The sequence below is a fragment of the Tasmannia lanceolata genome, unplaced genomic scaffold (genome assembly GCF_043159265.1).
Source record: "Tasmannia lanceolata isolate RefF3 unplaced genomic scaffold, GAP_Taslan_0.1 ptg000020l, whole genome shotgun sequence".
NCBI lineage: Eukaryota > Viridiplantae > Streptophyta > Magnoliopsida > Canellales > Winteraceae > Tasmannia > Tasmannia lanceolata.
The window spans coordinates 12,003,809-12,026,039 of record NW_027518697.1 but is presented as its reverse complement, the minus strand read 5'-3'; the positions used below and the strand labels follow the sequence as shown (position 1 = coordinate 12,026,039).

Here is a 22,231-nt window from a genome sequence, read left to right as displayed (position 1 = left end):
TATCTCATGGTAGTTAACATCTAAGTCGTTTTATTCTAAGCAATAACTTCTCGGTCTTATTGCCACGGTTATCCCAGTAAGAGATGGCACGTGTCCATGGAATGGCATCACATAACACCAAATCACAACTCTTAGAAACATAAAAATTAACCAATCATTGTAGGTCGACTCCAACCAAAATCACAAATCTTTCTAAATATCTAAAATATATTAAGATCCTAATAAGAATCTTAAACCTACTAGACCAAAACTTCTAACTACCATTGGATCACCACATGTAAAAATGCTTCTAAAAGAAACAAATTTACCATGGAATAAGCCCCACTAGAAAAATTAATATAGTCTGTTAGGCAGGTCATACCTTGAATCTCAGCCTCAATAGCCTTCTCTGTTTCTTGATCATGAAGTACTTGTTTAAGAAATGGAAGAAGAAAATCGATCAAATAAATACGATGCTGGCTTTTGTCAACTTCATATGTGTTCTCTTTTGAATCCTGCTACCACGAAAAGAAAGGAGCAGATAATTACAAAGAAATAAAAAAACCCGACAATTATGTAAGTAAAGCATGAATGCTGCATGGTTCAAAATTAGATATACCTTACGAATTCTATCCACGGGCAAATGGGCCTTACAATTGCAATTTTTACAACAGACGGGGCAAGCCTTTGCTATTTCTGGCTCTGATATCTGGGAAAACCTATAGTTCATGATCGAAACAAATGCATTGAGCAAAATAATTCTGAATACATGATTCAAAAAATCATAATATCATATCCTGCTGACGCTACACACTGCAAACCAAAATCATAACCTCAAAAAATTAAAATTTAGATAGCCTAAAATCATAATATCATATAGTTACTACCAAATTGCCAAAAAATAATTGAGATATAATGTGGACAAAAAATATACAGCAGACAGATATATTTAATAAATGAGAAAAATGGATGGAAAGGCAACTGTTGGTACAGAAATAAAAAAAAGAACCGACTGTTACATCACCAAAGCAAGTCAAAAAGATCTTAGAAAAACCGGTGGGTTTAAAAGATGGACAGATAGAACTTGCAATAAACAGGAGAAGATCAGTATTAATTGATTCCTAGGCTAAAATGAAAACTCTTGACATCAACTCATACTACTAGAAAAGGAACCCCAATATACAACGATTCCCTTCAGTATGACTAAAAGCCAAATATTAAATATGGAACCCTTCTACAGGACTATTCCATCAGTACGACTAAAGCTAGTATTAAACATCAAAATAAGCACGAAACCATAGAAGCCATAAATTAACTCTACCATTTTAGTTTGAATGGTGTTTAACAGAAATAGCAGTAGACAGTAGTATATGTAACTCTTTGACCTACATGCTCGGGTTGGAATCAAAGTTTAATAACAAGTAAAACAGCAGCAAAGGCTAATGCCCAAAATCCTTAAAAAAAAAAAAAAAAAAAAAAAAAAAAAAGAATAACAAAACGAGTGATTATAAGAAAATTCTAAAATTATTTAATGGTAACATAATATACAAGGATGCAGTATACTGTTATAGGAAACACATGTGCCTACATGATATGTTTTTCTTTTTCTTCTTTTTTTTTTTTTTGAAAATCCTACATCATAAGTAATCGAATTTTTATGTCTTGTTTTCAAGTCATTAAAGTAGTAGATGCTGTTACAGAGTACTTAGTTGCACTCTAATTTTCTTCTCTTCAATTAAGAGATGTTAAGGTCTGTCATATTTTTACTCCATTGAAGTGAAGGGTGATATTACCTATCAGATACTCGATAATACAAACGCTCCTTCTCTCATGTTGTTCTTTCTGTTCGTTATTTATGTCTAAAATTTAAATCACAAGAATGCACTTTCTCGAGGCTTCCATTGTGCATGTATAAATCTTTCTAATTACCATTGCCAGTTGCACCATTCCAATCTAAACTATAATTGACAAATCGAAAACAAACACAAAAATGATTGATAAACCAAGAATTAATGTATGGTAAGGTATGACTTAAACAAAACAAAGCAGAAATATAATGTGACCAGAAATTACTTGAACATAGCTATTTCTTCTGGTGCTCTTCCCAACAAAGAAACCCACTTTTTTGGAAGGATAAAGTTTAGCTCCAGAAGGGAATTTCCACAGCCACCCATTTCGTTTGGGGGGCAAGGAATACTGCCATCACTAACACTATGTTTGCTGAGATTACGAAACTTGCCGCAACAATTAAGGCAGAGATCGTACAAACAGTTTGGACAGCTTCTATGAAAATCAACAATGGAAGCTTTGCAATTGTTGCTGCTCCAAAATCAAAGATGAAATCAGGTCCTCAACAAATTAAGAATCCAGAATAAGTAAGAATTCTAAACAAACTGTATAATACAAGCTATAAGCCTCTAACTATTCAGGGAAGAGAGTTACCAGAACACACAGTCATCTCCCAGATATTCCGCCTTCTGAAGTGCTATTTCATCATACGGTGATTTTCCTATTCAAATGAAAACTGATCTTGGAACTCAATTAAAAGAAACATAACCCAAAAGTCAGGCAAGTCATACCTTGGAGCTTAGCCTCAATAAGCTTTTCCATGACTTGATCATGATCTACTTTTTTCAGAAAAGGAAGAAGTAGACGTATCAAATAACTAGAATGCTGGCTTTTGCCAGCTTCATCCACACTCTTCTCGGAATCCTGGTACCATTAAATATAATAAAATTAAAAAACGCAAAGATTATTTCAGTAAAATGTTAAAGTCAGAATGTTTCCCTAAAAACATACCCCGAGTATTTTATCTGTAATCAGACATGCCTTAAACTTCCAATTTTCAAGACAGTCTGAGCCAACCTTCGCAATTTCTGCCTCCTGGGAGTGCCTGTAGTTCATTCACGATCCAAACAAATGCATTGAGCAAAACTACCCCAAAGAAAGTTCAATTAGTTACATCACTCCAATACTGCATACTCCAAATCAAAATCACAACCTCAACGGAATTAGATTAACATTACACTGTTACTAAATTACCAAGATAGTTGAGACATAACGTGGACAGCAAACATAGACGATGAAAGATCGAGAGGTCGCAACTGAAAACAGGAAAATGAATAGGAAGGCTATTGTTGGTAAAAGGAAACTAAGGGCCTACTGTTATATCGCCAAAGAAACACAAAAAAACCCTAACAAAAAAGAAGTGCGATACAAAAGGACAGGAATTCCCTGTTGAATAATGTTAAGTGTCGTTTAGGCATTACCTGTAAGTTAGAGAGTAGGATAGTCTTTGTACACATGATTGCCCTAGTTGGCCCTATATATACATCATTTACAAGAGGAGCTCCCTTAGTGGAGACTCTACATCTCGCTACTCCTCTTCTTCTCCCTCTCTTCTAACCCTAGCCATATTTCTAACACGGTATCAGAGCTTCAGGGCTGATCATCAACAAAAGGAAGGAAGAAGTGTCCCTATCTCTCCATTTCTCTCTCATGCACCTCAATCTCACGTCATTCTCTTTCCCACTCTTGCGTAAGGGTGTCAATTTTGGCTCGGGCTCGGAGGCTCGCTCGAGCTCGGCTCGAATCCTTAACGAGTCGAGCCCAATTTAGGCCAGGCTCGGCTCGTTAAGAATTTAATATATTTAAATATATATATTATATATTAATTTATGCATTAAAAGGGTTGTCCAGGGAGTGAAAGGGGGGGGGCAAAATATGTCACTTCATTTTTGGAACCCCATTTGTTACTAGGACCACCCCCCAGTGTAAAAAAAGTAGTCAAATTACATTAATAGGGCTGTCCAGGGAAGATGAGGGGTGTGAACATAATATAACCCGAGCTCGGTAAGGCTCGCGAGCCTGGCCGAGCCTAACCAAGCCGAGCCGAGCCCGGTTCGAGCCCGAGCCGAGCTTTTGAGCTTAACGAGCCGAGCCGAGCCTGGCCAAGCTCGGCTCGGCTCGGCTCGTTTACACCCCTACTCTTGCGCGAGCCACTCTCATTGTTTTTCCTTTTGTTTTGGGTTTGGATTTTTCGGTTTAGCCATAAACCCTCCCTCTCTCGTATTAGCGTTTTTGCGCAAATACACAAATCTTTATACTCCCTGATTTTCCTCCCCTTTGCGCAATCTTCCCCCTGATTTTTCTCTCTACCCTTGCCGTAAATCTCTACTAACCCATACGGCCCTAATTTGTTGCCATAATCTCCTTGATTCCTCTTTCACGTAACCCGTATCCACTTTATGCAATCTTGCGCATTACGTCAAACTTGGTATCCCCCCTACACACAACACGCACGCAATAACCCATTGTGGGAACCCCACTTTCTTCTTTTTTTCTTTCCGTAGAAACTCATCCCGGAACCCTCACCCATTGTGCGTTAAAAAATTAAAAAAAATAAAAATCATCCCAACCTTGCCATAAAATAACTCATCCTGTAAGCCTTTCAAACCCATTTTTGGGTTGCCGCAAACCCCAAATGTCAACCCAGCTCCCTCATTCCTCCCTTTCTTTCTCTTTTGAATCTCTAAATCTCCACTCTATCTCTTATTGTCTCTTTTCTATATTTTTTGGCTTCTTTGGCCTTCCACCTAAAACCCCAAATCTCAACTCCAAATCCCTTACTCTCTCTCTTGTATATTTTTTTGAATAGTTGTGTTTGTTAGATCAATTCCCCAAAACTCTTTTCCAATCCCAAAACTACTCCCTAAGTACTCTTATTTTCTCTTTTCTATATTTTTTAGCTTCTATGACTTTGGTCTTGATCTCCAAGGTGCACCCCAAGTGTTCGATGAAATGTATGAGAGAGGTGGGGTGCCTTGAGAGTACTTCTTTTTCGTTGCCAGGCGCCTCAACTTGAGGGGGAGTATTGTCATGTAGTTCTTTGTTGTCTTTTCTTGTCTTGGTATTGTCTTCTTTCTTGTATGTTTGCAGTCGTGTTGTCTTCGGGCTCATGTAGTCTCGCCCGAGGGGATGTGCTATTGGTGATTCCTTTATGTCCTTCGTCCTTTTTCGTGTTGTCTTCTCTAATTGATGTATTTCACCATTCTTCGGTTATTTGGTTTCTCCTTCGCATTGTTAGTCGCATTGCCAGATCTTCTTCTTGTTCTTTGTTGATTTCTTCTACACGAGTATGTAGTTTCTTTGCGTAGTTTTACGCGTTCATCGTGCTTTGCGTTGCAATCCACTTTTGTCCAACTAGATGCCTAGTTGTTAGAGTGGCTTTTGGCATTATCTCTTCAGGCAACGTGCTGTCGTCGACCTTGTCTCTAGATGATGGTGTCCCCATCGTTGGTTGGTTATCATCAAGCAACAATATCCCCTTTCGACCTTGTCTCCAGACGATGGTGTCCCTCGTCGATCTTGTCTCCAGAACAGGGTTACTAGAGCGGGAAGCGGAAAACGGAGGCTCCCGGGATAGTGGGAAGCGGGAAGCATTAAGGGCGGAGGCTCCCGGGATGGTGGGAAGCGGGAAGCATTAATGGTTGGGGGAAGCGTGACGGGGAAGCGTGTTTCCCATTTTTTGTGATTCCCAGAAAATTAAAACGATGGGAAGCGACTGGGAAGCGTGATTCCCATTTTGGGGAAGCGTGATTCCCACTTTTTGGGGAAGTGTCGAGATTCCCGATTCGGAATTGCATTCCGAGGAATCGCGATTCCCTGATGCAAAATGCGATTCCTGTTTCCTCTCCATTCTTGCTTCCTTGCTCCAGACGATGGTGTCCCCATCGTTGGTTGGTTCTCCAGGGGACGGTGTCCACCCCCGACCTTGTCTCCAGATGATGGTGTCCCCAGCGTTGGTTGGTTATTTCCAGGCAACGGTGTCCCCGTCGACTTTGTCTCCAGACAATGGTGTCCCCCATCGTTGGTTGGTTATCTCTAGGCGACAGTGTCGCCCGTCGTTGGTTGGTTATTATCACCTTTTAGGTGGTTATTCTGCTTTTATTAGCGTTGTACTGCTCAGCTAATGTCGCCGCTCGTGGTACTTCTCCATTGCTCGTGCGCACCTTTAGTGCTTATTTTGCTCGATGGATTGTTGTTATTTCCCTGTCGAGGTGTCTCCGTTCAATCCTTCGTGGTCTGTAGATTTATTAGCCGGGTTCTAATTCAGGGGGAGGCCCTAATCGCTCTCACCGTAATGCTAATTCAGGGGGAGCTGCTGTTTTTTTATGGCAGCTGATCTCGTTGTTGTACTCTTGTGGCCTCTACTATTTTCATTATGTCTTCACCACACCAGCTTGAGGGGGAGTGTTGTACCAAGCTGGCTATGTGTATGAGATTATTGTCTTTTTGTTGTATGGTTATTTTTAGTTGGTTGTAGTTTTCTTTGTAGCAAGCTGGAGTTCCATAGTATATACACTCCAGCTTGAGGGGGGTGTTGAATAATGTGTAAGTGTAGTTTAGGCATTACTTTAAGTTAGAGGGTAGTATAGTCTTTGTACACATGATTGCCCTAGTTGGGCCTATATATACATCATTTACATGAGGAGCTCCCCTAGTGGAGACTCTCCATCTCTCTACACCTCTTCTTCTTCCTCCCCTCTAACCCTACGGTACATTGTTAATTGCTATCCAATTTAACTCAAAAGATCTCAAATGGCATATATACATCTGAGGGAAATATCACCCTTCAGTTCAGTATGACCAAAACTTAAGCATAAAAAAAAACATTCAATCATAGGAACGCACAAATTCATTCTATCATACTAATTTTACAGGATTATGATAGAAATAGCAACAGTAAATGTAACTGTCTGAGCAGTTATGCATGTGGTGTTGAATCCAGGATTAATAAAAAGTAAAATGAAAGTATAGGCCTAAGCCAACTAATTCCCTAGATACTATCAAAGGTGTGGTCAGGATTTGATCCATCTATGGTTATATAATGTTATTACATAATACACTGGGTGCTGTAAAATGATAGAGTGATGCTAGCAGATGCACCCTAAACATGCATAAACATGCCCACAACTCCGATATTTTTGGATTGAAGACATGCTAAGCACTTTACTCTTTTCCACGTGTATGCATGTTTGAGGTGCATTTGCAAACCTTGAGCGTGCAGCTAGGATTCATTAAAATGTTATTCTTCACAACGAACCAATGATGCATGAGAAAGATATAACATAAAAATATTGAGATTAAGTTTCCCTCACTAAAATAACTTACAGAAGCAAAGGGAAAAGGGAAATTAAATAGTTGTCCTAGTCATGAAAGTCCTATTAGCATCTTGTGGATGATTTGGAATCTTAATTCTTTGCAAGAATCCTCACAAAAGAGGGCCACTTAGAGTTGTAGAACAGCTTGAAACTTGAACTCTTACAATACAAGAGTCTTCCTAGAAGAGGGACTCTCAGAGTTGTAAAGGATCTCATAATTTGAACTCTACAAGAATCCTCTAGGAAGACGTACTCTATTGTTGTAGAGAACTATGAAATTTGAACTCTTACAAGAGTCCTCCTATAAGAGGGACTCTGTGTGCAGTAGATAGCCTTGAAATTCTAACTCTTAGAAGTCACCCTGCAAGAGGAATTCTTAGAGTCGTAGAGAGCCTTAAAATTTGAGCTCTTACAAGAGTACCCCTGGAAGGAATTCTTCGAGTTATAGAGAACCTTGAAATCAGAACTCTTACAAGAATCCTTCTGGATAAAAGATTCTTAAAGTTGCAGAAAGCCTTCAGATTTGAACTGTCGCAAGAGTCCTCCCATAAGAGGAACTCCTAGAATTGTAAACATATTAAACACTGACAAGAGCCCTCCTAGAAGAGGAACACTTGGAAAGAATCTTGAATTTGAACTCTTAATGTCCAAGAAATGGGACTCTTAGTTGTAAAAAGTTTTGAAATTTGAACTCTTAGAAGAGTCCTCCTGAAAATGAAACTCTTAAAGAGTTGTTGAAATTGTTGAATTTTGCTTACAAGAGTCCTCTTGGTAGAGGTGACTTTTAGAGTGGAAAGAATCTTGAAATTTGAACTCTTAAAAGAGTTCTCGTGGACTAGATATAAGCCGATTTTCAATGAAAGATTTGTAAATAATCTTAAACATTTAAACTCTTACAAGAGACCTCGAAGAAGAGGGACTCTTAAGAGTTCTGTTAAATGTAATATACCCTTAGAGGGGTATACTTGTCCAAAGATATATAATATATATAGTAATTCGTAGGGGAGAGATTGCTTAACGTAACTCTCAACCATATGACTTGTTCTCCCCCCTCCATCGTCTCTCATTAACTCTCTCTCTCTCTCTCTCTCTCTCTCTCTCTCTCTCTCTCTCTCTCTCTGCACCATATAGTTATCTAACATGGTATCAGAGCTTCAAGGTTGAAGATCGGACCACGCATCCTTGAAGAAACCCAAAACCTAGAACTTCTAAAACCCTAACCCCGAAGACGCAACGCGACGAGACGAACACAATCCCTTCTCTTTCTTTTTTTTTGGGGTTTTTGATTTCAACCCTAACCGTTTAGGGTTTCCAACCCAAACTTTGCACAAATCTCCCATACCCTATCCTCTTGATTTTAGCCCAACTATTCCTCCCAATTTTTTTTTCATTTTTCGGCTTATTCACAAAACCCTATTTTTGTCCTATTAAAAAGCAGCACCTTCGGTCCCCTTTCTCCATACCCTAAACCCATCTTTTCTTGTCTTTCTTCCTTGATTGTGATTCCAATTCTTAAGTACTTTTTACCCATGATCTAAATCATTCTTTTTCTCTTATTGCGAAACTTGTGCTTCGTATCGTGGTGGTTTACTTGAGGATGGTTGGCTACATGTGTTATAGCCTCTCCTTGGTTGTTTCATCTTGGGGATGCTGTGGTGGTTATTGTGGGTGGTGATCTTCTTACGTTTGTTGGTTGAGGAGGTGTTACTTCGTAGTGGTTGTTGTTAGTGCTACCATGGTTTTGCAGTAGGTTGTTGAGTGCCGTGTGGAATTTTCTATTTTATTTTTCAGTGGTGATTGTGGTATTCTTGGTGGTTGTTCATGGAGTCTGTGGAGCCATCTGCCCGGCAACTTTCTACCCTCAAGGTTGATGAGGGCCGTTCTTCGTCATCTCCTGTTCAGTCTAGCTATTCCTATGTTGAGCCTCCTCTTCAGATGACTTCAATAAAACTGGATGGCACAAATTATCCCCTGTGGAAGATGGCAGTTTTTACTTATCTACTTGACCGTAGGAAAATCAGTTTTCTTGAGCGCTCTCCTCCGCGTAACACTGATCTAACATATGATCAGTGCCTCGGTGGCGTGAGGATGATGCTGTGGTTCGCTCCTTTCTATGGGGCGGTATGGATTCCCATATCGCTACATCCATGATGTATCTACAATCCTCGAAGGAAAGCTGGGAGCATGTGGCTACGATGTATTCAGGGGTGGATAATTTGACTCGTATCTGTGATTGGTTTTCAGATTGATTTAGTCTTGAGCGAGGAGACAAATCTGTAGGATCCTGCTACGGTGATTATCTTGCCCTCTGTCAGAAGCTTGACTTGTTGTTGCCATTTACTGTTGATCCTGAGGTTCTCAAAAAGCGTTAGGAAGAGATGAGGGTGATTTGATTTCTTGATTCTTTGGGCACTGACTATCTTCAGATCCGTCAGCAGATTGTTAGTTCTGGTTCGCTTCCCACACTCGGAGAGGCCGTCTCCAGTGTCCAGCGTATGCGAGTACCTCAGTCTAGCGAACCTCTTGTTGATGAATCTGCTCATGTCTCATATGGTGGGGGTGATTGTGGCCGGGGTGGTGGTCGCAGTGGACGCGGCCGTGGTGGTGGTTGGCGTGGCCGTGGCCGTGGTCGTGGTCGTGAGTCATGGGGAGGCCGTGGGGGCCGTCATTGCACACATTGTCGTTTGGATGGTCATACTGTTGACTATTGCTACGACTTACATCCTGAGCTTCGTCCACACAGGCCTGCGAATGCTTCTGATGGTATTTCTTCTTCCGTGGCTCCATCTACATCCAAGTCCCTGACTATCCCTCGGGCTGAATATGAGGAGCTTCTTCGAATTAGAGACAAGGGAAAAGAGCCAGCTGCCACGTTTGCACATCAAGGTAGTCTCTCCTATTTTCTCTCTGGTACTTTTTCTGGGACATGGCTCATTGATTCAGGAGCATCCCACCATATGACCAGTAACCCTACAATTCTTTCCTCTTTCCAGTCTATTCCTTCTATGGGACCTCGTACTGTTACATTGGCAAATGGGACTACATCCCCTGTTTCTGGCATGGGCCTAATCTCCATCCCGACGGAACTTCAATTGTCTTCTGTTCTTTATGTTCCGTCATTTCCTGTTAACTTATGATCTTTTCACCAATTAACGAAATCACTGAACTGTACTGTTTCCTTTTTTTCTTCCTATTGTATTTTTCAGGACATGAAGACTGGGACGAGGATTTGAGTGGGCCGTGAGATTGATGGTCTTTATTACCTTGACCAGGCCGGTGCTGGTGTAGCTCTTCGTTCCTCTGTGGATGCCTATCAATGGCATTGTCGTTTGGGACATCCACCTGCAGATATGCTTAGGATGTCTTCTTTTATTTCGGATCCTGTTCCGTCTTTTCAATGCGAGTCGTGTGAGTTAGGGAAACACCATCGTGTGTCTTTCCCTTCTCGAGTTAGTAGTAGAGTGTCTCGTCCATTTGAACTTATTCATTCTGATGTTTGGGGTCCAGCAAGAACTACTTCATTAACTGGATATCGATATTTTACTATTTTTGTTGATGATTATTCGAGGGCCACATCGTTGTTTTTACTTAAAGATAAATCTCAAGTGTTTAATGCATTTCGTCATTTTTATTTTGAGGTAACCAACCAGTTTTAATGTTCTATTAATTGCTTACGTACTGATAATGCTACGGAATATTTCTCTGTATCTAATGGTTTTCATGATTTTCTATCATCTCGTGGTATTATTCATCAGTCATCCTGTGCACACACTTCACAACGGAATGGTGTGGCTGAAAGAAAAATTCGGTATTTGCTGGATATGACTTGTACACTTATGTTTCAGATGAAGGTTCCCAAAGTTCATTGGGGCGATGCTGCTCTCACAGCATGCTTCCTCGGTAACCGTCTTCCTTCTTCAATTTTATCTGGGAAAACACCTTTTTCGGTTTTGTATCCTCTAGGTGATCCATTCCATTAGTACCACGTGTCTTTGGTTGTACATGCTTTGTCCATCACTTGTCTCCAGGGCTTGAAAAGTTGGACCCTAGGGCAGAAAAGTGCCTTTTCTTGGGTTACTCACGTACCCGAAAAGGTTATAAATGTTTTAGTTCTCATCTTAGGAAGACAGATGTCTTTGCAGATGTCACATTCGTTGAGGACCAGCCTTACTTCTCTATCTCAGGTTCAGAGCTTCATGTTGATATCCCTAGTGTGGATGCCCCCTACCATGATGGGTCAACCTGTGCTAGCGCCTATCATGATGGATCCTGCTACGCCAGCCCCTGTGGCTGCCACTGAACCTCAAAATGATACCATTGTGACTTCTAAGGATTCTGAACTGAAAACTTATACTCGGGGACCTCGCCAGGTTGTTCATTCTATGACTAAAGATGCATCATCTCCGCCTACTGATCCTCTTCCACAGTCGGATTGTCCGCCCTCAGGTATTTGTCCTACACCTCATGATTCACCTATTGCCTCTCGTACTAGATCTCGTACTGTTGCTCATCCTATATCGAATTTTGTCTCTTATGACCATCTCTTACCTTCCTTTCAATCCTTTGTGTCTAGCATGTCTTCGATTACTTTGCCTAAGTCTGTTGCAAATGCCCTACGTCATCCGGGATGTCGAGCTGCTATGGATGGTGAGATGGGTGCTCTTCACTCGAATAAAACGTGGCGGTTGGTTCCCCTCCCTTCTGGTGCCCAACCAGTTGGTTGTTGTTGGGTGTTTGTCATTAAGTACCTCCCAGATGGGTCTGTTGAACGTCTCAAAGCCCGCCTTGTTGCTAAGGGGTACACTCAAACATTTGGTGTTGATTATCAGGAGACGTTCTCGCCGGTTGCTAAGATTCCATCAGTTCGTATGTTGATCTTGTTGGCTGCTAATCGTGGGGGGCCTCTCTATCAATTGGATGTCAAGAATGCCTTTCTTCACGGCGATCTGACTGAGGAAGTGTATATGGAACAACCTCCTGGGTTTCTTGCTCAGGGGGAGATGTGCTCATTAGTATGCCATCTTTAGAAGGCAATTTATGGCCTCAAACAATCACCCAAGGCTTGGTTCAGACGATTTAGTGTTGCGGTTCTGCATTTTGGGTAGAAGCAATGTGATGTTGGTCATTACGTGTTTAGTCACAAATCTAGTTCTGGATATATTCTCCTCATTGTATATGTTGATGATATTGTAATTACAGGAGATGACAAGCTTAGCATACATAATCTGAAGTCTTTTCTCCAAGGAGAATTTTCTACGAAAGATCTGGGTCAACTCAGATATTTCCTTGGTATTGAGGTTGCTTGCTCTTGTCATGGTCTCTCCTTGTCCTAAAGGAAATATGTGTTGGACATCTTAGAGGAGACAGGCGCCATAGGGGTAAAACCTGCTGCTATTCCTATGGATCCAAATGTTAAACTTCTTCCTGATCAAGGAGAGTTGCTGGATGATCCTGGTCGATATAGAAGATTGGTTGGGAAACTAATCTATTTCACTGTCACCCGTCCAGACATATCATTTGCAGTTGGTATGGTTAGTCGCTTTATGAGTGCTCCAAGTACTTCCCACTGGGCGGCTGTCATCCAGATCATCAAATATTTGAAAGGTACACCAGGTAAAGGTCTATGCTTCAGAAAACATGGACATGAAAAAGTAGAAGGATTCAGTGATGCAGATTGGGTAGGATCTCCCGCTGACAGGAGATCAACGGCGGGGTATTGCACGTTTGTCGGAGGTAATTTGGTGTCGTGGAGAAGTAAAAAGCAAGATGTCGTGTCTAAGTCAAGTGCAGAGGCCAAGTATAGAGCTATGTCATATACCAGTAGGGAGCTCATATGGCTTCGCTCATTCTTATCAAAGATTGGGTTCACATCGACATCTCCAGCACAATTGTATTGTGACAATAAAGCTGCAATCCATATTGCAATGAATCAGGTATTCCATGAGCGAACCAAGCATACTGAAGTTGATTGTCACTTCATTCGTCATCGGATTCAGAGTGGTGAGATTTGCACAGTGTTTACTCGATCTGCAGATCAACTTGCAGATATGTTTACCAAACCATTAGGATGTGCAAAATTGAAAGATTCTTGTAACAAGCTTGGAATGTATGATATATACATTTCAGCTTGAGGGGGAGTGTTAAATGTAATATACCCTTAGAGGGGTACACTTGTCCAAAGATATATAATATATATAGTGCTTCGTATGGGAGAGATTGCTTAACGTAACTCTCAAACCATACGACTTGTTCTCCCCTCCATCGTCTCTCATTAACTCTCTCTCTCTCTCTCTCTCTCTCCACCATGTAGTTATCTAACAAGTTCATCGTGCAGAGGTTTCTACTTTCTATGGCTAATCAACCCTTAGTACCTGAGATCAATAGATGACATAACCTGAAGGGTAATTGTAGCATTGGGTTGAAAATCGACCATAGATACAATCCAGAATTAACTGGGGTCATGACATATATTTACAATATATTTACGGACCAAATCACACGCAGCTCCAAGGGTGTGATGACTTTGAACTTGCCTAGTGTTATGAATGGCAGGGTGATGGTCATGTTGCTTTATTGACATCATGATTTTGAATTTAATTGAACCCAATTCGAAATTGGTGGGAGAAGCCACCGAAAGGCCAAGTGGAGAGAGGATAAGGTAAAATAATGGAAGGATTTGAAAATATGTTGGTGTAGGGACTTAACCAGTGCATTGAGACATCTTGAGGCTTGTGCTAAAGCATGGTGAGTAATAAAATAAGTGCAACATATCATGCCAAGTTATGTCATTCAAAGAATGAGATGGGTGTGGCTCCCATCAGCACCGTCCATGCACATGGTGTGTCTCACTGATTCAGACCTTATTTCTAAGACCATATTGTAGATTGCCCATTGTTAAAGAAACGCACCAACTGTAGCGTATTGGTCATTCAATCGATGGCCTTCAAAAGTACGAATATAAAGAAACAATTCAACATATAAAAGGTCCATTGTTCATATTCTCATGATTGTCAAACCAGAATGAACTTTGGATCATGACCAATCTATCGTAAGGCTCACCAGGTAGACTATCTAGGCCTATGTTACCTGGTTGTCGGTTCACTTGGTAGAGGCTTGGGTTCAAGATTGTTCTTCGTGATTTGCAACTTTTATATGAATCCGATTCACTAAAGGTAGACTTCTTTGATAAGCTTGTATTCATTACGTTGATTTGCTCTGAGACGTTATCTTCATATGTATCTGCAGCATCATGGAATTGAATTCCAACTTTCATACCCTTGCACTCCTCAACAAAATGGTGTTGCTGAAAGGAAGCATTGTCACATATTTGAATTCACTAGTGAACTTTTGAATAAGATGCAGGTACCTATGTGTCTCTAGTGTGATGTTCTACTTGTTATCTGATAAAAAGTTTGCCTACATCCATCTTAAATTCTAAATATCTCATTACTTGTCCAATAGGTCCATTAAAGGTATCTTTATTGGATACTACCATTCTCAAAAAGGTTACAAGTATGTCGATCCTATGGAAAGAGATAGATCACCATGGATGTGACCTATGAAGATATACCATATTTGCCAGTGAATGAAAAACTCTTCCTAACTCTCCTCATGGCGAGTATAGGAGAGATACCGGGATTAACTTTCCTATTGTTGAAGAGGAGAGTCCTTCTCATGTGAGACCTGGAAGTCAAGTGGCTCAATAAAGTAAAAAAGATATAGGGGTCATATCTTATGAAAGGAAAATGAGGAAGAGGAAAATGCACTCACACCCCCACATTCTATGCACTCACACGCCCATATTCTAAAGTCTGATTCCTCAATCCCAAGTAGTAACCCGTCCTTGACTCATGTTTTTATTGCTCCAATTGATCCTTCTGTATCGGATTTACCCATTGTCTTGAGAAAGGGGTTACAGCTCATCCCATTAACCAATTTATTTCGTATGATGGTTTGACTTGATCATTTGTTGCAACCATTTTTCTCAATGCCTTACAAAAAGTATTGGAAGAGGCTATGATCACCCCAAATGGAAGAAGGCTATGGAAGAAGAAATGTTAGCCTTATAGAATAATCACACTTGGGACCTAGTTATGTTACATGAAGGAAAGCAATAGGATGCCGAAGGATATACACTGTGAAACAAGGTTTAAAATTTCGGCCCGAAATATTTCGGTTTCAACCGAAATGGAAAACACAATAAATCGGTTTTTTAAAAGATTTCCACCCACCGAAATTTAAAGATTCTCACCAAAATTTTAATGATTTCCACAAAAATTGCCGAAATTTCCACCGAAATTTTAAAAATATCGAAAATTTATACTAAATTTTACAAGATTTCTGCCAAAATTTCCACTGAAACCGAAATATTTTGATTTCGGTGGTGGCCGAAACCGACACCGAAACCGAAATTTAAAACCTTGAGGTTATGTACAAGAGAGATAGTGAGGTAGAAAGATACAAGGCTTGTCTTGTAGCAAAGGGATACACAAAGAGGTATGGTGCTGATTATTTGGAGATATTTGCTCTTGTAGCCAAGTTACACTCGATTCTGAGTTATCATTTCTGTAGTCGTCAATCAGTAGTGACCTCTATATCAGCCCTATGTCACAAATATCTCTGATATTTTCAAAACATTGTGTTTTTATCGCGACATTTTAATAAAACGACAAAATCCCGAAATAATCCCGAGATTTTAACAGTATAGCGATATTTTCATTTTCATAATAAAATATCGTGATAATATCACGATATTATCATGATATTTTTATTTTATATATTTACTTAAATTTTATATATTTACATATATTTTTAAATAATTTTATTTCATTGTTTTTTCCCTATATAAACCACAAAAAATAAAAATATTTAATATATCCAGAGATTTTCCCTTGCCGAGAAATTTCTGAGAACGATATTTGTGACAGAGTATCAACCTACTGTTAAGAATGCATTCCTCCATGGGGAATTACAAGAAGAGGTGTATGACTCGTCTACCTAGATTTGTTCCGGAGGGGGAGTACAGTTTGCAACTTGAAGAAACCAATCTTTGGCAAGAAACAATGTCCTAGAGCATGTTTTCAGAAGTTTAGCATGAATATTAGATCTTAGATTTAAACAAATCAGTGTTGATCACACTCTATTATCAAAAGAAAACAGACAGGTACGACAGTTATTGTTTATTTAGACGATATTTTTTTTTTTTGAATGATATGTAGACGATATTATTTTGACAGGGGACGACAAGGCATCGAAGAACTTTAAAAAGTACATGAAACATCTAACATCAAAGACCTTGGTTTCAAGGTATTTCTTGGGGGATTGAAGTTGCAAGATCCTCTCATTGTGTCTTCTTATCTCAGAGGAAGTATATGAAATAGGGAATCTTCGGGTGAAGCTAATAGACACGCATATGGAGTTTAATCATAGGCAATCATAGGTTATTGAACATTGGTTTCCATTGCCAAGTATATACAAGGTGGAAAACCAGCATATACTAAGGGTTTCAAGCTGCTCACTTTGGGTGGGATTTCTTCACTGGATCATGAGAAGTGTTGGATAACGCTGACAAATCATTCATAGCTTTGTTGATTGCATAAAGGGTCATTTTCTTCACCTGTTACACACAATCAGATTTAAGGTATATCATTACAAAATGAATGTTCGAATCATATACCGAATTTAGATTCGAGAATAATTAGCAAAGCCAAATGTTCAACATTTGAAAAAAGCACGAGTTTGTTTTTAAAACCCCACAAGCAAGGAAGCCAGACAAACAGACAAACAAAAGCATGCACATCATACTAGAAGAAAAATACATGGTATACAGCTTATTTACATCTAAATGTATTGTGAAGGTCATGGGTTCAGTTCCAACTATGTTTGTTATTTATGAATATTTGATTTTTTTACAGGGATACTCAAATTAATTGTATGGCTTAGCACTCCCATAATATCCCTGCTCGATTGATCAATAATGCCACGGACTTCACTTCCATCAAGGTTCAGACGATTTGATCAATTTCATCTTCTTGCTCCTCCCTTTTTCCTTCTCCCTCTTTTTTTCTCATTTTATGTTTTCTCTCCTCCACTCTTCATTCTTTCCCCCTCCTCTTTTCCTCTCGTTTGTCTCACAGCCACGAAAGCAAAACAAGGCTTCAATGGCATATTTGTTTTTTAAACATTTTAATATTATTTTTAAGAACTAATATCCATGCACTATGATGGCAAGGTCCAAGTAAATTACGAGGAATCGGTATCAGCTCCCTGTGTATATGTACGTACAGTTACAGATGTATATAACATTATAACTATCTCTAAACTTCATATATTTTCAGGTTGAAAAGTGTTCAGAACAACTTGATGCTTTTCACTTGGAATGTATCTATGCGTTTGAGGTGCATTTGCAGCTGGCATTATATGTAAATAAATATATGATTATATGTGTGTGTATCGAAAATTGTTTCTGGTCAACCTACCAGATAACTTATATGGTCCTTCGCCAGAAAGTCCTCTTAGGGTGAGATTGGGCAAGTCTGAATGGCTTAGATTGCTTTTACGGTTATGAAAACATTATAAGGAGAAGTCTTTAATAGGTAAATATGTAGATTGCTTTTAAGGTTATGAAAAAATTATGGGAGGGTGGGGGGTTTAACACTTTAACTCAATTATTACTATAAATTTTAGAATTGAAGAAGGCTTTTACCCCCCCAAAAGCTATACAAATAGCAACACCGCCATGGGGCTTTTCGTTTTCAACTTTTTACTATGTTTGCTGTTGTTTTCCTTTGTTATTTCGGGTGGCTCATACACACATACTCAGACGCACATGCACACGTTGCTCCCACACGTCACACACTCAGACGCACATGCACACGTCGCTCCCACATGCCCACGCACACACATGTATATATAGAGAGAGTGAGAAAGAGATTCACAAGACGTTCTCATCTTGATGAACGAAAGTGGCCATCGTCCATGATCCAATGCACACATGGCATTTGTGATTGGCGACCGGAACTGTTAATCTGTTTGGCCATCATCACAAGGTGATCCAGCGGGTCCAAGTTTGACGCTGAACGCCGATCTCATTCGCAAGATTGAGGCATATAAAATTCAACGACTTAAAGACGCCTTCAGGATGTATTTTTCACCATGCTTGATGAAAGGTCTAGAATCATCCGATGAGGATGGAATCAAAAGCAATAGGTAGGACTTGTGATGGGAATGATCCATATCATACATCGATGTTTTCCTTAAAAATATTCACACACACACAGATATATATACACACATATATATATATATATAGAGAGAGAGAGAGGTGATGTTATAGCAACTTAAAAGGGAAAGGTGTACCTCTAGTTTGTCTTCCTTAGAGGTGTGATTCTGAGGAAGTACACGGAATTCATCAGTCAAACGGATGCACTGATGGACATTTTCAGGTGAGACAAAGTCGAGTGCAACATTTATACAAGACTGCAAAAATAAATTAATAAAACATTTTCAGAAAATACAGTCCACAAAGTCAATAAGTCCCCAATTCATTAGCACACCCAATGGTTCACACTATACATGTTGATACCATCATGCATTTGGCGATGGAAACTGGTTTCTTAATTTCTTATGATACAAATAAAAAAGAAAGATATAACTAACTATTCTGACTTCGCCCATGAATCAAAATTTGACCCAAGTCCATGGCTCATTGGCTTATATACCTGGAGGTTTCTAACTTGAAGAGGACAACCAGCGGGAATTACGACTGCCTCTCCCACATTTTGAACAAATGTCCAGGGTTCAATTCCTAGACAAACACCGAAGGATGTAAGAGTCAGTAGTTCCACGTACCTAAACAGCCAGCAACACACCCCACAAAAACAGCTGCCGCCAAACAAAAAAGTAACTAAATAAAAAAGGAAACAAGAAAAAGAAGGAATACAAGTTATTAAACAAAAGTTAACTAACCATATTCATCCTTGAGCCTCTTCTTATGCTTCAAAGTTAAATAGAAAGTACGGTCATGAATGGGATGAACGACCTAACAAAAAAAAAAGTGCAAATTACTGTATAACTTTCAACATGAATAAAGTCCAAACCTTTGTGAACATCCAATCTGTGACTACCTGCTCGATTGGAGAACAGTGCACGTGTCTAAATTCTCTGGAGTGCTTAAAAAGGTACTCCTTTAGCTTAGGAACGTCTTGCCTTCGAAAAATGTCCCAAAGAGCACCGCCCGGTTCAGGGTTCCTTTCATCAAGCGTTTCCCCGTTTGGATTAACAGTACTGAGATGCTCTCTTTGGTCTTGAGCACTGTGCCTCTTCTTCAAATTTTCTATACGGGCAAGCTGCTCTGATGTAAGAACTACTTCTGTGGTATGTGTCAAAACATACACCTAAGTCATAAAGCAGCATAAATAATGGATTAAGAAGATTCCCAACCTCAACTAACATCTAGAATAAAATATTCAAATCATTTTATAACTCTGATCTTGACAGACAACTAGGCATTATCACCTAGGCAAAACCAGGTCCTATTTCAGAATCACCAACATGAAGATGTTCCTTAATTATGCAAAAAAATAATAATAATTTTCCTTTGTACATGAGTGAGCTCAAAGATAAAAGGAGGAACCTTGAAATCCACTCAAAAGGAAGAACTCTAGAGTTAATCCAAATAACAGAAGTTTGACCAAGCATGACCTCAGCAAAATCATAGGGATAAGCCTTTCCTTGCATACAAATTCGATCAGATACCAAGAAAACATGTGCACTGGAGAAACACGTAATAGGAAAAAATTACAAACAAACAATCATAAGATGGTTTCAAACTTAGAACATTAAGTGAAGATATACTCAAGTGAATGTCAACAAAGAACTTGAATGTCAATGAATTCCAGAAAATGACACTTTCATCCCCTTTTGTAGCGCGGGATAAAATAAAATAAAAGTTCAAAAACTTTCTAATTGACAAACAACTCAAGTCGACTCAGTTTGGCCAGGCTCATAAAAACAAGGTCAAATTCCAACTCTATATGATTCAAGGACGACTTCAAAATTTTGGCCAAGTCAAATGTGGAAATCGAAAGACAAATTTCCACAACAAGTTCGAGTATCTAAACATTGATAAACACGGGGAAGAACTAAGCATACCGCATCAGTCATATTGAAATGAAGCTTAGTCACAGAATCACCCCTGCCTAGTTCTTGAGCAATCCCATAAGCAATATATGCCTTTGGCCCTAGGTCCGGCTTCAACGTTTTCTCTGGAAGCATTGCAGCAAGATTAAGAACACCAAATTTGGGATCTACATATTCATGATATGGCAACGCATTGATAAATTCGGCACTGTGACGTGGTAAGAGTTCCTCAAAGAAATTCGAAGGAGGCCAGTCATCAACTTTGAATATCATAGGCCAAAGATTGGCGTGTGTCCAACCTTCTGTATATCTTTGCAAAAAATCGTGAATATTTATCTCCACCTGCATATTATCAAAAAAATTGATTTTAATATTAGAGATAGTCCACCAGTTTGAAACAATGATGCATGTGTCAAATAACAAGGAGTACAAAATAGTTTTTTTTTTTTTTTTGAAAGGTACGGCCGTACAGGGAGCACTGCATAGTTACCCATCAAGATTAGAGCAAAATGAGGAAGAGAACACTAGATAGAATGACCATCCAATTGTCTATCATAAAAAAATCATTCCCAAGAGGATTTCAGGTTTCTGACTCAATTAAAGTTCATTTTTTGAAGATAAAAAACAAAATAAAATACAATTAAAAAGGCACACATTAGAAAATAAATATAACTAGATGGAAAGATCACACAAAGGATCACATGGGGTTTCCGGCTCCTGACTCAATTTGAGTTCCTTTAGAGATGAGCAAATAAAAATAAAAGAAAATCACAATTCAAAGCAAGCTCACATCACAACATAAATATCACCAAGCATAGTAGTCAAACTCCTACAAGTCGTCTGAGTCAACTCGCGAGATGAGTCGAGTCACTAGGATTTCAAGTCGAGTAGCATGGCTGACTTGCCTCTATTGAAAACTCGTCTGAGTCGTCTGGTGACTCGTCCGAGTCGAGTCACGAGTCGTCTGAGTCATCTGTTAAATTATTAAAAGATAGTGAAAAAAAAAACTAAGATTGATGATGGTTATGCGGTTGAGTGCTTTGATGTTGAAGATAATTGATGAACGATGGATAAACAAATCTATAGACCTCTTCATTCGGCGGCTTATATTTTAAACCCCAAGTAAGTCTTACTTTTATTATTATTGATAGATTTTGAATCATTAATGATTAGTTCGTTATGATGAGGGCCTTGACTTTGGAGATTATTGAGTTCTCCTTTTTTTTTTTTTTTTTGAGAACTTGGATGGTTTGAATTTTTCTTGTCTTGATGGTTTAAAACTTGGAAGTTGAAACTTAGAACTTAATTACTTTTGTGCATGCAAGTTACAAGCATATAGTTAGTTATATTTTTGGCTTAGTGCTTTATCTATGTACTATTGGGTTATATTTTTTTCCATGCTTCATCTTTTGATATATAATTATAATTTTTTCAACTAAATTTCTATTCTTGTCTAAACTCTTACGAGTCACGAGTCATAAAATTAAGAAATCGAGTCACTAGTCAAGTCATGGGTTGACAATTATGTAACCAAGTATTAATGTAACAGCTGATACCTTGATGCATCATCCAACACATCTCGGATTTTCAGTTTGACGATACAAACAAAAAAGTGCACGTATCATCCAATAAACATACACTGGGTAAGAGAAAACTGCTGACTAGGCAGTAACATGGAGAGGAGAGGAAGGAAGTTTCCATCCTGGGAAACTCCCCAAGAAGATACCCAATCGATGCAGTTCTGTTTTAGCTTGCTGGAAATTAGTAGAGAGGAGAGCTTTTAGGATCTTAAGAAGAATGTAGGATCTGTTTTATCTAATTCTAATTCTACATACATGGGCAATAGACCCCACGACCTTATGGTCTCTTTATGGTTTTCTTTCTGTTTTGATTGGTTTTTGCTAGTATAAAGATAAGAAGGAAGAAAGTAGGGAAAAAACTCCAATTTT

The 22,231-nt window shown here is 39.2% G+C and overlaps 1 protein-coding gene across 2 annotated transcripts in view; it reads right to left on the bottom strand.

The window, feature by feature from the left end:
• The window catches only part of LOC143854166 (E3 ubiquitin-protein ligase JMJ24-like), a 36,659-nt gene that overhangs the window by 1,476 nt on the left and 12,952 nt on the right, over positions 1-22,231 (bottom strand). Inside the window, exons 8-19 of one of the 2 annotated variants that reach the window (XM_077363996.1) lie at positions 20,295-20,624; positions 19,268-19,537; positions 19,110-19,182; positions 18,863-18,948; positions 18,501-18,620; positions 16,661-16,758; positions 2,779-2,872; positions 2,559-2,691; positions 2,422-2,488; positions 2,053-2,298; positions 599-698; positions 362-494 (exon numbers count right to left, since the gene is read on the bottom strand). In XM_077363996.1, the coding sequence (XP_077220111.1) occupies positions 362-494; positions 599-698; positions 2,053-2,298; positions 2,422-2,488; positions 2,559-2,691; positions 2,779-2,872; positions 16,661-16,758; positions 18,501-18,620; positions 18,863-18,948; positions 19,110-19,182; positions 19,268-19,537; positions 20,295-20,624 (1,750 nt within the window). The remainder of the gene's footprint in view (positions 1-361; positions 495-598; positions 699-2,052; positions 2,299-2,421; positions 2,489-2,558; positions 2,692-2,778; positions 2,873-16,660; positions 16,759-18,500; positions 18,621-18,862; positions 18,949-19,109; positions 19,183-19,267; positions 19,538-20,294; positions 20,625-22,231) is intronic. The other variant, XM_077363997.1, reaches the window with a different exon arrangement.